General features: G+C 40.9%; 1 protein-coding gene across 3 annotated transcripts in view; it reads right to left on the bottom strand.

Annotated features, from left to right (window-relative positions):
- Nucleotides 1-16,838, bottom strand: part of PTPRB (protein tyrosine phosphatase receptor type B) — a 79,844-nt gene that overhangs the window by 24,158 nt on the left and 38,848 nt on the right. For all 3 annotated transcript variants that reach the window (XR_004427426.1, XR_004427427.1, XM_033161598.1), the window contains 13 exons: nucleotides 15,535-15,798; nucleotides 14,125-14,394; nucleotides 12,912-13,175; nucleotides 11,074-11,337; nucleotides 9,550-9,831; nucleotides 8,142-8,420; nucleotides 6,547-6,696; nucleotides 5,717-5,960; nucleotides 3,100-3,206; nucleotides 1,750-1,849; nucleotides 1,162-1,239; nucleotides 1,043-1,060; nucleotides 828-909 (listed from right to left, as the gene is read on the bottom strand). Coding sequence is in view for 1 of the 3 variants with exons in the window: in XM_033161598.1 (XP_033017489.1) it covers nucleotides 828-909; nucleotides 1,043-1,060; nucleotides 1,162-1,239; nucleotides 1,750-1,849; nucleotides 3,100-3,206; nucleotides 5,717-5,960; nucleotides 6,547-6,696; nucleotides 8,142-8,420; nucleotides 9,550-9,831; nucleotides 11,074-11,337; nucleotides 12,912-13,175; nucleotides 14,125-14,394; nucleotides 15,535-15,798 (2,402 nt within the window). In the remaining 2 variants the exon portion in view is untranslated. The remainder of the gene's footprint in view (nucleotides 1-827; nucleotides 910-1,042; nucleotides 1,061-1,161; nucleotides 1,240-1,749; nucleotides 1,850-3,099; nucleotides 3,207-5,716; nucleotides 5,961-6,546; nucleotides 6,697-8,141; nucleotides 8,421-9,549; nucleotides 9,832-11,073; nucleotides 11,338-12,911; nucleotides 13,176-14,124; nucleotides 14,395-15,534; nucleotides 15,799-16,838) is intronic.

Genomic DNA, 16,838 nt, shown 5'->3' with positions numbered 1-16,838 from the left:
TTCAAGCAGTTCTGGATTTGTGCCAAGTACCAAGTGGTTCAAGCCTTTGCTCCTCACCTCTCCAAGTCAATTTCTAGTGCTAAGCTACTATACAATAGAGCCACTTCTGATCATGCCAGATGAAGCTGTTGCTTGGAAACTTGGGAACTTGCTTAAATATATGCGAATAATAAAGACTTTGGAGGCTGACATGCAATGTACTGGTATTGTCCATAGAGGATCAATCTGGAAATCACAAGAAAGGAATGTGATGTTCCACTCAGGTCCTGCTTGCAGGCGCCCTGCCCACCCTTCGCCCCCTGCCATAGGCAACTGGTTGGCCTCTGTGAGAACAGGATGATGCACAAGATGGGCATGATCCAGGATGGCTCTTCTTAATCAGATTGAGAGGGGATGCCTGGGGGCAATGTACATAGATGGATGAGCTGCACTGCTCAGAGACCCAATGAAGTGGGAAAGCACCATATATACATACTGTTGGGTGCTGCTGAGTAGAAACAGCAGAGAGGGAACAAACCAGGAGGAACAAATAGTGTACAGTAATATTCAGCAGCCACTTCAGGTCAAAATGCTGATATAAACAGTTTGTGTCAGTTGCTGAAAACTGTTGAGCAAGGACCCCAAAATGGCATCTGCACCTGCTGCTATCTATGTCATTGATGTCCCTTCCCATCTTGATTCCCAAGCAATGCAACCTTTCCTACCTGCGTATGCCAACTGCCACTGATCTGGTCTCCTTTAATATGACTGGTCTTGAGTCAATGCATTGTGAATGATAGCCAGATGTACCTAAACAGCCCATTCTTTTCACTCTGTTTGGTCCTTACCTCATATTCCTTTGACAGGAGGTAGTTTGAGTCTGCTTGGAGTTTGGTGAAGTGCATTTCAAACTGACTGACTTTTACTGGGCTAAAACATTCAAAGCAGGACATGGGGAAGGGGCAAGGAGAGAAAGAAAACACCATATTGTCAACACATTATTAAAACAAAGAGCCAGTATTTTCCAACTCAGTAGAAAGGATGACTTAACATTGGCTCTTACCTGGACATTTTCCTGCTCCTTCAGGTTATTTGGAAATAAAGAAAAAGAAAGAAAGGGTCAGATGGTGATTAGATAGACTGGATTGTCCAATATTGCCAGGGCAAGCACTTTGACCTTACCCTTTTTGTCCCAGGTGAACAGAGAGCGGCCTGTCCCTGCGAATGCTCATTCTCACCGTTGGTCTTTCATGGCCACTACTGCAACACAAAAAGTTGTCAAGTGTTTGTTACATCTATCTAGTGCCCTAGTGAGGGAGAAATGTTGTTTTGCCCTGCCAGGACAGCCACCTCCTGTGGCCAAAAGCAAATCACGTCTGCTACAAGAACAATTCAAGACTGGATCATTGCAACATCGCACTCCTCTATTATTCTGTGTGATGCTGCTGCCTTGCACATGATGCATCATCTCTTCTTCAAAGCACAGTAGCAGCATTAAGGCTGCAATCCTGCTCTTTATATTGACCAATAAATATTACAGCAAATCTATCTGCCGTTCAAGATTCAAACACACACACACACACACACACAAACACACAGAGAGAGAGAGAGAGAGAGAGAGAGAGAGAGCGCGCTTAGGACCTACAGTACTGAGGAATAGCTTCAAAAGGTGCAACTATAAAATCGTAGCTCTTGCATCTAGAGCACCTGTCATAAAGGTGAAATTTACATTGCATGGTGAATAAGTTTACATTTATTCTTTCTACTCACTTTGCTTTCCGTCTGCAGACAAGCAATGCAGTAACAGCCACCAGCATAATTATTAGGAACAGGCCAGCGCTCACCCCTTCGACAACTCCAAGTGAGGGCTCTGAAACAATTGTATACACAGATCAGACTTAAGAATTTTAAAGTTAGAAGAAAGGTCGTGATATAGTAGTCTATGTCTACCTTTTGCTGTTTTCTGATACAATTCCTAGCAAGGTTCTGCACATGCAAACACATGTACGAGCACACACAATGGGACAGTTTGGACCGATTAGAATTATGTAACTGTTAGAACCTCTGCCAGTTTGCTTATATTGTTGTTATTTCAGTTTGCTGTTTCAGTGTTTTAAATTATGTATTTATCACATATGAATGTAAGAAAAAGCCCTGCTGGATCTGCCCAAAGGCCCATCTTGTCGACGAGCATCCTGCCCTTAGAATGGCCAACCAGAAACCTATGGGAAGTTTGCAAGCAGGACCTGCATAAAACAACACTCTCCCCTCCCCATGGGTTCCAGCAGCAAGCATTCAGAAGCATACTGTCTCCAACTGTGGAGGAAGAACATAGCTAAATTCTTCATGTTCAAAGGGTAGTATTCTGTCAGTTACCAAATGTTGAGCACAAACAGCAGAAGAGGGCTTGTTACTTTCATCTCCTGTTTTATCTCCCTACCTGTGATTCCAAGCAAATGGCAATGCAGAGGCATACTGCCTCCAACAGCGAACACAGCCAGCACAACATTTTTTAAAAATTATAAACCAACCTGTGACCATTTGGTCAAACCAAAATATAGAAACTCCTGAATGAATGGGTAGCTAAAAACAAACAAACAAACAACAAAAAGTGTGTGTGTAGGGGGATAACTGTGTTAAAAATAAACATTCTAGTGCTGAACCCTCATTTCAGGTTTCAAAAGTACTGTAATTCTGAAATGCAGAAAATGCTTATATAAAGAAGGAGTGAAGAAAAAGAAATCCTTAAAGCAAAACAATATAAAACTTTACGAGTCCCAGTCAGCTCTGTCTGAAATTAAACCATGCTTTTAGACTTGCAAAATCATGTTCTGATAACCCATCCCTATCAAGAGGCAGGTTTCCACATTCTCCACAACAGCAGACGCTCTCCAGAGATTCATCAAAGGCGGCTGGCTACAGAGTCTCCAACTGAAGATGGCACGAACCATGTTGCTTAATAGCAGTGGCTGAATCAGCCTTCTAAATGGATGGATTTGATGAAAGTCACTTTTGGCCTAGATAGAGCTCCACAAACCCCTTCCTACTGTCTTTTGTCTCCAGAAAATGCTCAGGTTTTAGATACCTTGAAATGCTTCATAGGTAGGAGGGGAAACTAACCTGACTCGGTAATAATTGGCAAAGAGAAATAGGTATCAGAGAACAGGGGCTCAGGAAGTTCCTTCAGATCTTCTTTGAAGAGTTGTGTGAAAGCCCGGATGCTGATCCTGGAAAGGAGGGGAATGGTTTTTAAAATTAGATTTTCCTGGGATGTATAATTTACAATGATAGTCCTAAATGGAAGGAAGCATTTGAATTATTAAAGGTTATAGGAATACTGAATATTAAACCAGGTCTGGGGAACTTGTGGCTCTCCAGATGTTGATGGACTACAACACCCATGATCCTTGACCAAAAGCCACGTGGCTGGGACTGAGGCCAATGATCTCTGGAGGGCCAAAGGACCCCAGTTCTGTACTGAAGGCTACACAAAGTAATAAGACATACAAAGCCAGGCTTCTAACCTGTCACTACTTGTAATTTACTAGTAATTTCCATCTCCTACTGCTTTAGAGTGATGCAAAAGCCAGCCAGAAAACATCTGTAAGGTACCCATATTGGGTCAAGGCCACAACACTTTGAAGTGTGGGGACAGAGAAGAAGTTTTAACACTTCCCATCCTTTCCTCTGTGTACTTTCCTTGATTTAAATTACCGGTATCCCACATTCAAAGCTACTATTAGCTACAGTGGTAGTGTTGGGATACAGGGCCTGTATTGCAGCAAGAGGTCAGCAAAGCTGGTTTGGTTACTCTCAGTTTCTGATATCTCCAAGTCTAAATTAAGTTCTCCACAGATCTACATCAGTTTGCACACATGTATGCGCGCGTGCGCACACACACACACAAGTCCTAATGGAAATTTACCAACATTTTAGTGTGAATTTCTCCTAATGCACACATTTTTGCAAAGCATTTCTCCGAATATGCATCTTTGTACGTCATTTCCACAAATATCTGCATTTTTATGCCCTTTTTACCCTAAGACGTTTTACATTTTACTTGACTGGAGAAGTGCAATTTTTGAAAAAAATATATGCTGCGTTTTGATTTTCATATTGCTTTGGAAAGTGTAGATTGAGGAGGATCGCCTCTAAATGCAAACTTAATCAAATTTCTCTTCCATACCTAATTGTACCTGCTTTCCTCTTATTCTACAGCAAATAGCAACTTCAGACTATTTGTGCGTGTGTGATTTAAATAAGTGAAACTGTTAGAAAGAGTTAAGCCCGCTTTCTAGCACTGTGGGCCTAATCCAATCCCCCTGTGGTTTCTTTTATGTAAATAAAAGGGCATTGAGCAATCCAGTCATGGATCTCCTGAGTTCTCTGCAGTTTGGCTCCTAATGAATTAAGAAAGAAAGGAATGTAAGAACCTAGGACGCTTCTGACTTTTTGCCCTTAACCCCACCCCCACCTTTTTCTTATGAATTCATTGTACCTTAATCATATTGCTTGCTCTCTATGCTGCATACAGTGCTTCAAATAGTTTGCTAAATCACAATGCAGAACCTGGTCTTTGGATATGCTGATCACAAACTGCACAGGGCATTTCATAATCCACACACCCACACACACAAATGCTGCCTGCTTGTTTTAGGGGATAGTCCTGCAAGCAAGCTCAAAAAGCCCTTTGAACATAGTCAGAGGAAATTCGCTACAACAAAAGTTTTGCAATGACCTCTAAGAGAGTGGGAGACATGCTGGCCCATTTTGCACTGAGACTAACGCACAGTTAAGAGATTAAAGAAACCACATACGATTAGTCTTACTATCCAGTGGGGAGTGTTGCTTACTTTGCTTTATCATTGTCAATTCTCAGTCAAAGTTGGCTACATAATACATCTGGAAAACTGGGCCCGCCTTCTAAAGAACTGGCACTCTGATTCTAAAGTTCTGCATTATGATGACTAATATTGTTTTGGCAGACTAATATTGTTTGGTACACTTATCCTAAATACGTATTTGTTGGCACGGCAAACCTAAGTTCTGGGCTGTAACAGATTCTTCAGTAGCCCCATACTAATAGGTAGACCCTGGTTAGTAACTCCACACTCAGAAAATGAAGAAAGAAAAAATTGTACATTTATACCTGTTTTTAAATTGGAACAATGGCAAAGTTATCCAACTGGTAATACTTTTATGAGATCATTTTTCTAGTCTGAGAATTTCAGAGAAAAACTTACTATAGACAGTAGTTTAAATAGGCTAGTAAAAACTCAGACCCTACAAGGTTGGTGTTTTTTCTCGCAAGTGAACAGAATTTATGATAGGGAGGGGAAAATGGAAAAATAACTTGATCATGATTTTTGGACCATTTGGGTTTGGCAATTGGTCTTAACACTGACAAAAGAATCTAGTATATTTTGCCCACAATTTCAAAAGTACCCATCATGTGAATGCTGAGGGATTAGCACGTTCACTGATCAGTGTGAAAATGACGCGTTACAGAGTCCTCTATCTAATACACTGCAGGATAGACAGACATGGGTGAAGGAAATGTTTAGACATTATCTATGAGACAGAGCAGGGCAAAGCTATTATAAATGGCACAGTAAAGCACAGATAACATCATGCAACAGAGGCTATTAATCTTCGGTAATTCAAATGCTTCTAGAAAGCACAGTTCCAAATGACAAGCCACATTTTTTTGTGGCATGATTACCGCACTAAATCTGACCTATAGGCAGTCCTGGGTTTTAGTGGCCCATCGCAATATTTCTGCTGATTTGGATCACACTTTCCTCCCAGATTTTCCATCTCTGCTCCAAGCTTAATATCAAAGCTCTTCGAAACACTGTCAGGGCTTTCAGTGCATTTACTTGCAAAATAATCTGTTTGATAGATTTGGATGGAGTTGTTGTGTTTGTATTCCAAGTAAGAAGGCAAAGGGTGATGCTGTTCTGGCTTCTGTTCTTCACTGCCTAGAAAGGGGTGATTGGAAAAGTTAAAAAATGGAAGTTAAATACTGTGTTATTACTGCAGAACACAGATTGTGGGGATCAAATTACAGACCTGTAGATTACCAAGGACCCCTGATACTTTTCTGTTAAGATGCTTTATCCATGATTATTGTATATTGCAGGCATGTCCAACAGGTAGATCGTGATCTACTGGTAGATCACTGGACGTCTGCAGTAGATCACTGGTAGATCATTGGCTCCCCCCAAAGTAGCTGAACATCTGTGGCTCCCCTAAAAAACCCTCAACATTTTACCCCCTCCCTGAAAAAACTCAACCACTTTGACCCGAACCCCCCCCCAAATGGGTCTTCCTCCTTCCTAATAAAAGCTCAACAACTTTGACCTGAACCTCAAAATTGGGGGTAGATCACTGCCAGTTTTTAACTCTGTGAGTAGATCGCAGTCTCTTGGGAGTTGGCCACCCCTGGTATATTGAAATCACCCTTGTGGTCATAATGGGATTTTACAATGATCAACCAGATTGTGGAAGACTACGGCAAAGGCACTGTGTCAATGCAAGCTATCATGTATAGCCATGGAAACTTACCATCAGCTTCTCTCACAACCACTGTAAAGTATTTCACAGCTCCATTGGTGTCACTGAACCAGCTGCAATTGAAAGCGAAGTGGATGGAAGATTTGGTAATGACTGCATCCTTTTTGTTCACTCGAATATGTGCTGCTGGTGGTGGAGGGCCTAAATGATAGCAGTAGTTGTGTTACAAAAGCTGTATTTTGTCAATACGTACTAGGCACCAAAATGCAAACTTTTACCCAAGTGGAATCAAAGATCCACTGGAATGCTCTTCCTAACCACCAAAGCATCTCTTATAGTTGAAGATTAACAAATAGAATGCAGCAGTGTATTAGGTTGCAGTGAGCTCCACTGCAGACATTTGTAGTCTTTCTTCATCTCTGTATATCAGGGGTAGGAAACTGGATTCACCCACTACAAGACAAGTTTGTTAGGTGGGCAGGCCTGCTCATTGCACAGGACTTTGCAGGATCCAGCCATCAGCTGTGAATGCCTTTAGAATTCTAATACTAATGCCTCAACAGTGGTTTCAGACTGCTCATCCCTTCTTTGATATTAGAACACTTAACATTAAAAGTGCATTTATATTCAGGAAAACTGCTGGTACATTAGTGAAATACACAAAATGTGTTCATTAGGGGGGGAAATTGAACTAAAATGTAAAGGATTTTCGTCATGATTTTTCTTTAAAGAAAGCATTGCAAATTGCTGCAGAGAATGTAGAGAACCAAATTTAAGATGGGGAAAATGAGAAACAGAGAACCGAAATTGGAAAGTCCTTCCATCCCTAGTGGAACTAAGGTAACACCTCACCATACCTGTGCACATGCAACTCCTTCCTCACTTAACCCCCCCCCCCCCGCATGTGTTTTAATAAACCAGATTTCTGGTGGGATAGGAGAAGTGGCACAACACTCTCTGTATACAGATGGTGGCAGCAAGTGCTTGAGAAGTGCATTCTCAGCATGAATTGAATTACGGTAAAACCAGAATGTACTTTAGATCAACCAACAATGTGGGAAAGCACTGACACGGTGGCAATATGTGTGCAGCACACCTAAATACAACTGCATCCAGCACTGAATGCACATTATCAGACTGTGTGTGTCTGTGCCCATAAACCAATGGTAGTTTGGCATTTTCTCCATTTATTTCTGAAGAGGAAATGGTTGAACTGTTGAGGATTCACAGAAGCTATGCTTTCTTCCCTTAACATCTGGTACAATAAGCAAACATCAAGAGAAGGGTGAAAGGCTTGAGAGAACCTAGATTTCCTGTTTCATAACTGTAGGAAGGGAGATACACCTAGCTGTTTTGTTCGAAGGATGCAAAAGGGGGGGAAAGGTGAAAGAAACAGTTTGTAAACCAATAACTGAGTTTTGCTGGCATGTTAGAATATATAAACTGCCTATGACTCTTAAAAGTATGAGTCAAGCAAGCAAGTTTAGCAATTAAAAATACACCCAGTGCTTTGAGAACTAGTGTCAGCTATTACAACATGCACTGAATTCAGCGGAACAGATGTGCCACATTCTGGCCATGTCATTCATTTCAAAGTTTTTTGCTTTCCATTGCAATGTAGCCATCCATACAATAAAAAGGCTTACGGTCTATCATAGTGATGGTATTGTCTTCTACCACCTCACTGGTCATGTCGGCTGACTGCACTTTGATGGACACCAAGTATCTTGTATGGGGCACGAGGGTCATGATGTTATACACAGATCTCTCCCTCTCTATTCTTCTGGAGAACTCAATCTCCGCAGTGTCCATTTTTTTGCACTCAATACTATATCCATCAAAATCAGAGTCAGGAGGGATCCAGGAGCAAGCAATGGCAGTCGAGTTCTGTGGTCGGCAATGCAAACTTTGTATCTTGTCCGGCCCTTTGAAGCAAAGCAGGAACAGAATCAATAACGTGCATTGTATATTTCAAGCTTACTTTATAGCACAAAGTTGTATCTCACCATATGAAAGCTAAAATTACATTAGGGAACAGCATGATAATGTACTAATGCTAATGTTAATGCTACAGTTAATTAGATGGCAACCACATTATTTAAGTTCCTTTGAACTCAACCTATTACTTTGCAAAATCATATTTACGTCTTATATCTGCTGTTACGAATCATTTATATAGCACTTTTTAAAACTGCTATGTCTTTACAGTGCTTGTCTTATTCACCCTCAAAATAATCCTGTAATTAAATTAGGTCACTGTTTTACTGCTGAATGAGATGAGAGATAGGAATCTAACTGCTATTTGTGTGTATGCAATATTTATACCGCACCCTCCCTACAAGGAACCGGGGGGGGGGGGTTTAGAGATATGCCTATCCCATTACAGTCTCACAACAGCCATGTGAGCTAAGTCCAAGGGCAAGATTTGAAGACATATGGATATAGCAAACTTGCTGAAGCTAAGCAGCGCAGGGTCTTCTCAGTATCTGGATGGGGACAGCACTGAAAATCAACAGGGTTGTCCCAAGACACTTTGCAGGATGGCATCCCCATCATTCCATGTACAAGGAAGCCAACTAGACTGGCCATTAGATTTTATTTCAGTTCTGGCAATGGGATAGAGTCCTCTACCACAGTGTTTCTCAACTTTTTCCCGACCCAATTTCCTTCCTGTGCCCCCCCCATCCTACCAGGACAACCTGGTGCATGCGTTTGATCAGTGGGAGCTATGAGCTCTTCACCAGATGAGGATACAACAGAAATGTGAAACAGGTAAAGACATCAATCCCTGCACAAGCACTCATGAATCAGCTGCTGGTTGGAGTGGAGTAATGGGTCAAGACAGACATTAAGGTGGATTGCAACAGCAGTACCACAACTATACAAATATATGGCAACATAATAAGAAGTAGGTCCCCAAATGGATGTTGGGGCTATGGATGGATGTTGTTAACTACTGTGCTAATGCAAATTAATATATTATAAATGAGCATTAACTAAAACACTGGAGGTTAATACCAAACTTTTCATCAATGTCCCAATATGGTGTCTTACTTGTTCTCACAGTTCCAGAAAGTGATTTACTGTACGTTTTATGAATGATTCCACTAACACTCTTAACACTGAAGTGATACAGTCTCCCTGGGTGGAGTCCATTTATTTTGCGTCCTTTTGATTTGCTACTACTGTAAGGATTGGAAACTGTGAGGGTCTCCCTTGGGGTCCATTGAAGTTCGAAGTCATCATAATCTGTCCAGTCAGGAGGGCCCAACCACATGATGGACAAGGAGGTGTTGGTGACATCAGCAAATGACACTGTATTCGGAGGGATTGGCACTAAGAGAGAGAAAGCATAAAAAAGAATCAAGTTACTCTTGAATACGTAATACATAATAATTCCAACATTTTGTAAGAAGAAAACCAACAAATAGATTTCTGTTTTGTTCAGGAGTTATGTATTTGGGCTTGTTCACATTTCAGTTGGCTCTCACTTGGAATCCATGTTTCCTCCATTCAGATTTGACCTTATTAGTCCATACCTATGTTTGCAGCTGAAGATAAAATCCACTTGTTTCCATCCATACCTGTAGACATTCCCTTTTGTTTTTCTCCCTGCATTCAAATTTGCTGATTCAAATGTATTAATTTTGTGCAAACAAGGCAAGCATTCAGGAATCTGCCGAGCAGTGTGTACACCTTTTTTAAAAAAATAAAATAAAAAAGGTATCCACCCAGGAATTGCCAATAACACACACCAGGGAATTCCCAATTCCATATATGGTTGCATGTGCACAGTTTATGTTAAATCATAAAATGGCATGCATTTCCCATTCTAAAATAGGAATATGGTTGCGTGGTAGAGCAATATATAGTGAAATCAATGGGGGGATGGGTTTTTTGTTTCCCAGTATTGTACAAATAAGATTTCTTTTTCTTTTTAAACTGCCTGAGGAGTTTGCAAGAAATAGGTACTACCACTGCCAGAACAGAACTGGTGTTAGGGAAGTGTAAGGTGTGTGGAAGGCAAGTTGCAAAATGGATTCTTGAGAAAGAGAGTCTCGAGTTGCATTTTTCAAAATTTATCATATTATCAATGGATTTGGGAAATTCAAATTTGCATGAGTATAGGAGGATAGGAAATTCAAATTTGCATGAGGATAGGAGAAGTTTGAGGGGGACATCATGTGGACAATTCTATTTAAATAGGACTTGAAATTCACATTAAAGTCAGGTGTGGACAAGCCCGTTGTTCACTCCACCTTGACTGGAGACTCCTTTCATATTTCCAAAATCATCTACTGACAGCAGATTCAAGGGAAAACTTCCCAAAGTTTTCTACTAGTGGAAGATGAAATATTCAGAGGGCTAAAGTCTGGGAGGTGGGGTGGGAGGGGAATGCAAAAGTCAAATCCAAGGTGCACAGGCAACCCTGAGTGAAATTGTTGGACTTAAGGCCAAAGCAGATCAATGATTGGATTTCCCAGTGTCTTTATTTTGCTACACCTGCTGATTAGAGCATTGAAGCAATCAATGGTGGCAGCAACAATATAAAAAAGACAAGAAACTGCTGTTCTTCACCTGTTCTGCCTTTAGTATCTGCTGTATTCGTCAGGTCACCACTATAGGTAACTACAACAAGGGTGTATATTCCGCCAGGGACTAAGCCCTGGAAGTGCCATTCTGTCAAGTCTTTTCCGTACTGTGCTTCTTTCTGTGTGCCATTTGGGTTATAGAGATTCAGTTCATAGGAGTCAACATCTCCTGCTGCTGGGTCCCAGGTAAACCACAAACTCTCTGTCATGTTTTTATTGAATCCTTTGAGATTGGTAACTGAGGCTGGAACTATGAAAAAAAAAAAAGAAACAGTAGAGAGTCACCCTGCATCCCAGGACAGGTGAAGATGACAATTAGTTATACAAGGGCATAATAAAAATTGGTTAAATAACAATAATCCTAATGTCTCTAATCATTAAACGTTTTAATTAAAAACAACCCTGGCCACTGAAAACTATTAAGTTCCTTTTGGTATTTTATATTTTGCGTTCATATTATTCTTTCCCCCTTTTTAGCTGCTTTTCTTTACAAAATGTAAACCAAGGTGAAATACTAGAAAGATTAAAACTAGCACAATAGCCAAAACAGAATAAAAACATATTCATACATAGAAAAGGCAGGTCTAACATATCCCACCCACTAAACAAGGCCACAAATATCTGAAACTCTCCCAAAGGTCTTTTTTTTTTTTTTTTGCCTGGTGCCGAAAATAGATAGTGGTGACACCAGGCATACCTCCATGGAGAAAGCATTCTGTAAGCAGGGAGCTGCCACTGAAAAATTTCTGTTCCTGTGTTGTCACCCTCTGTCCCTTCCTTCCAGAAAACACATGGAGAAGGGCCTTGAATACCGAATGCAGGGTCCAGATTGGTTCATGTGGGGAGAGGCAGCCCTTGAGGTACTAGGGTCTTGAGCCGCAGAAGGCTTTATAGGTCAAAACAAGCACTTTTAATTGAAACTAATCAGTAGCCAGTGCAGTTATGCCCAAATTGGTTATATATGCTCAGGCTGCTGAATTAAGGTTACCAGATTTTTTTCAATGAATCCGGGGACACTTTTCAACTTCAATAGGAATGATAGGATTTTGTATGGGGACTGATTTGTAACATCTGGTAACTTTATGCTGAATTCTGTAGCAGCTGTAGTTTCTAAACTGTCTTCAAAGGCAGCCCCCCCCCCAATGTACTTCCTGAAGGTTACCAGAGCATAGACAACAGAAGTTAGGCTATCCTAGTCCAGGTAGGGGTGCTGATGGAAGGCACTCTGTGCCACTGAGCTCACTAGAGCCTGAAGCAACAGCCAAAGATCCAGGAGTATGCTCCAAGCTATGTACCTGCTCGTTCAGAGGGAGTGTGACCCAACCTGAGCAGGCCACATCCCTTCCATCTGGTCTAGGGAGCCACCCACCAATAATGCCTCAGTCTTGTTTGGATTAAGCTTCATTTTACTGGCTCTCATCTAGTCCATTACCAAGGCCAGTCTAGCACTTCTACTGTCACACCAGCAGATGTAAAGAAGAAGTAGAGCTGTGTGTCATCAGCATATTGTTGACAACAACTGAACTGGTTGCCCTCCCCTAGATCCAACTTTGTGTACATCCAACACATGCCCAGTTAAGCTTTAGCCAAACTGGGGTTTGCCAACACGAATCTGCATCTTTGATCTGTTCCCTTGAAGAAATTCAAACTTCTTTATTTGTTTTAAGATGCTTCTGAGAACCCTTCTATCAAGAGATAGGAAACCAGTCTGGGTTTTATTTATTGGCAACTCCTCTAGCAATCCCTTCTTACAATTAAAGTAGCCCATTGAGGTTTTAAAAGTGCATCGCGCTGCTGATGGATCAGCTCATTATATACTTTTACCTGTTCTCCCAAAGATGGATGATTCATTAGTAAGCTTGCCACTGTGGGTAACAATCACCATTTTGTACAACCTTCCTTGTACTAAGTTCTGGAAAGAATACTGCTTGAGCGTCTGGTCTCCTGAAGTTCTGTCCTGGAGAGATTGGTCTGGGTTATATAGAAAGATTTCATATTTGTCCAGCTCTCCCTGAGAAGTTGTCCAGCTAAATGACAGGCACCCAGTGGTGGTATTTGTGACCTTCAGATTTGTGGCAGCTGCTGGAGCTGAAATAAGAGAAGATATTGCATCCACTGTTGTAGCTTTTGGCAAGCAGTAAGAAACGGGCAGCAGAAATGTCCTTTGAACCTCAGAAACTATGTTTATACATGTTTCATGGCAATATTTTCCTTTTATGTAGATTAACCCTTTGCTATCATTAAACACAACGACACATAGTTTAAGGGACATTCTCAGAATCATGAGTAGATTGTTAAACATTAATTAATTAATTAATTAATTAATTAATTATCCTGCCTTTATTTGATTCAAAATCAAAGTAGTTAACAAATGCCAAAGAACGTGTAGTTAATACAGTAATTTATTTAATAATTTTTGTATTTGTGCAAAAATATTTGCTCAAACCAAAATTAGTGCCAAAGAATTTTCCTATGGTACTAAGATTGCCCTTTTATCGGGGACAAAGTAAGCAAAATAACAAGCAGGAGAAAATCATTTTCATGCTGAATATACATTCTAGCCAATGTTGCTTTTATATATTTTTAAGTTGCATGTTCTGGGAAAGTAAATGCTGATTTAAGCATCGTGTGGCCCAAATCTGTTTTGCTAGATTTATATTTAGTATCCTCACTATCAGTTGCCTCCATCTCCTGCTCAAGCAAAGTTCTCATTAATTTCAGCTGAACCTTCTGACTAAACGAGGACAATCCATTTTACAGGTAGCTGCGGTACTGCAGGCCAGTCTCCAAAAGCTTAAGGGAGGGATGATTTAAGGAGTTACATTATTTGTATATGTGCTGACATATTTAAAATCTATTTTGGTGCCTCAGCTAAAATGAAAGTAATTAAAAGTAACAATATTCATTCATAAAGGTACAAATACAAATATTCACAATACACTTTCCAAGATATTAAAAATGGAGCAGGTCTTCTGGCATATTCTATGTTTATAGCCACAGTTATTTTGCTGTCCCCTAATAAAAATGCTGGAATTACCTGTTCGGCCTTCAGTTTCTGCCCGACGGCTGAAGAGGCCACCGCTGACTGTCAATATTTGTACTTTATACTTCTTCCCTGGTGTTAAATCTTCAAATTTGTGTTGCTTAGCAGTAGCTGGCTCTGATTTGTTGCTCAGAGAGATGCCGTGCTCAGTCAGAAGCAGGATGTCGTATCGTTCAGCCACACCAGCAGCACTTTGCCAGGTTACAACCAACGAGTAACTGCTGTATGCATTGTCTGCATGTAATTTCTGAACAGGAGCAGGGACTGGGAACAATGGTTTAAAAGGTGAGGTTCATTCATGTGTCTTGAGAACTATTGACTAATTAGTTGTGAACACACACACACACACACACACATTATCAAAATCAGTCAACCAGATCTCTTGTTCAGGTCAATCTGTGTCATCTTCCCATTTCCTTAGCACGCAAAATATTTTGTCGTCTTTCGTATCCATCCTCATTAAAATTATATTTTGCAGGACAGAGTAGAGTGGGGGGTGGCATACATACCCATTCTGGTTCAACCAGGAGTCATTCATATTTATTCAGACCTGAGTTCAGCTAGATGCAAATAGTGCTAAAAAACTGATGTATAATATATTATAAATGTCAGGCCTAATAATCTAGTAAAGTTTTTCTTGATTTAATGATTGAGAAATTCAGTATAAATGTATTTACATTCTATATTAAAAAAAACCCCAAGCACCTCAATGGGAGAGGTTGCCTTTTTGAAGATCTTGAAGAAGTGAAATCTTTTCTCTTTGAGATTCTGTAAATAATGTTTAGCATTCATTGGCCATATTCAGACAATCATATCAAGGTGTAATGAGCCAAGATATGAACAAGCCTTTTCACAGCATTTATAACGATCATTTCCTTTTCTATTCAAACTGGGAAACAGAGGTTACCAGCTTTGGAACAGACCAGTATATTAACCCACAGTTTGACTTTGGTTTTAATATTCTGACTTGTGCTGGAGCAGGTAACTATGATTTAAACAAAATCGATGAGAATTTATCCATCACTGCTCTGAGATCATGAACTTACAGAAATAATGGATGAGATTCACCTAATGAACTGTGTCGGGGGAAGCCCTGCACAGGGGTGTCCACTTGTGGGCTTCCCACACCCCAAGAAATAGGCTCTGGAGGATCAAGAAAACCCCCAGATAGCACACTGGGGGAGGGGATTGTTCTACCTGGCAAGCTGATATGCTTGTGCAGACAGAATGTTTGTAATTGTGTGACGTTGAATTCCACTCAATGAATTTTTAGCCTGTGAACCTAAAATTACAACTGAGTTGCCCTCTTCCACCTTCCCTTTCCCATTCCTTTGTGCTGTTCAGCCGGAAACCGAATGGTCTACTTAATTATTTTGCCCTCCTTTGATTCAGAGAGAAACTTACTTGTTCGCCCAAAGGCTGTGGAGTTGTTGTGCAAGGTTCCACTCCTTGTCTGTACAACAACCTTGTACAGCTCCCCTGCTTCCAGTTTGTTAAATGTGTGATCATTCACATTTTTGGAAACGGTCTGGGTATCAAGGGGGTGGTTCTGATTGAATATAGTGACCGTATAGGAATCAACATCTCCTCCTGCATGGGTCCAAACCACTTTCAAGCTGTTCGTCATTCCGTTGGGTGAAATATGAATGTTTTTGACAGCGCTTGGAACTAAAGAGGGGGAAATACCAACAAGAACGTTAAATAAGTCAATAAATATTTTCTTACCATGCCAATTATTTTTTTGTTAAAAGTTGCGGTTAACAAAATTGTGAAAGCTAGATAGTGACCAGACCACAAGACATGGAAGGCTTTTACCTTGTGATTTTTGTAACAGAGTATTAAAAGGTTGGCATTAAAGCAGGATGCAGGAATGGCACAGTCAAGTTGGAGAGGAATGGCAAATCTCTGTCCATGAACTCACAGGAAGCACATGGTCATGACAAGTGGCATTTCAGGATGTGGTGGTAACAGGCTGAGGGAGGTTTCCAAAATCCTGCACCTGAATGCACATATAGCCAGAGTCCTGTGCTGAGATGGCAATTAACATTCTGGGTGCAGCTGCTCACTGCTGTTCTGTTCTGCTGCTTTGCTACTTTGTCATTGGTGGTTTTATTTTACGATTTCAATGTACTGGTAAATGCTACTTATTTTCATTGTGGCACTCACCATGGGACCATTCAGCGAAGGTTCACTTAATATTTTATTTTAATGTTTAATGTATTTTAATGTTTGATGGAAGCCGCCCAGAGTGGCTGGGGAGACCCAGCCAGATGGGCGGGGTACAAATAATAAATTATTATTATTATTATTATTATTATATAGTTACTGTAAGGACGTTCAGTGGTTGCTCATGAGAAATCAGCCGAACGCAGAACTTCTAAAAACTAAGTTCTTTATTGTGCAGATATTTACAGTGGAGCAAAAGTTCAAACGTCCATCTCATCCCTCCGCAGAGTCCGGGAATGAACCCTTCTGGTTCTTGGTCCAGCAAAAGAGGCGCGGGATTCTGAATCCCCGCCTCCCCCTTCCACGTCTTTCCTGTCTGTGAACTCGGGGCGCGGGAACCTGCCCCTGTTCCCCGCTTCCCCCTTGGTGCTCAGGCTCTGCGATCCCTTCACAGCCCCTGTGCAGACTTCCTGCCTCGAACTCCCCCTCCCCACTGGAGGAATGGTCGCTTCCTCCAGAGGAGGGGGATGACGAACTGGTGA

The sequence above is a fragment of the Lacerta agilis genome, chromosome 10 (genome assembly GCF_009819535.1).
Source record: "Lacerta agilis isolate rLacAgi1 chromosome 10, rLacAgi1.pri, whole genome shotgun sequence".
Classification (NCBI taxonomy): domain Eukaryota; kingdom Metazoa; phylum Chordata; class Lepidosauria; order Squamata; family Lacertidae; genus Lacerta; species Lacerta agilis.
Note: the sequence above shows the minus strand (reverse complement) of the source record. Positions and strands in the feature narration are given on the sequence as shown.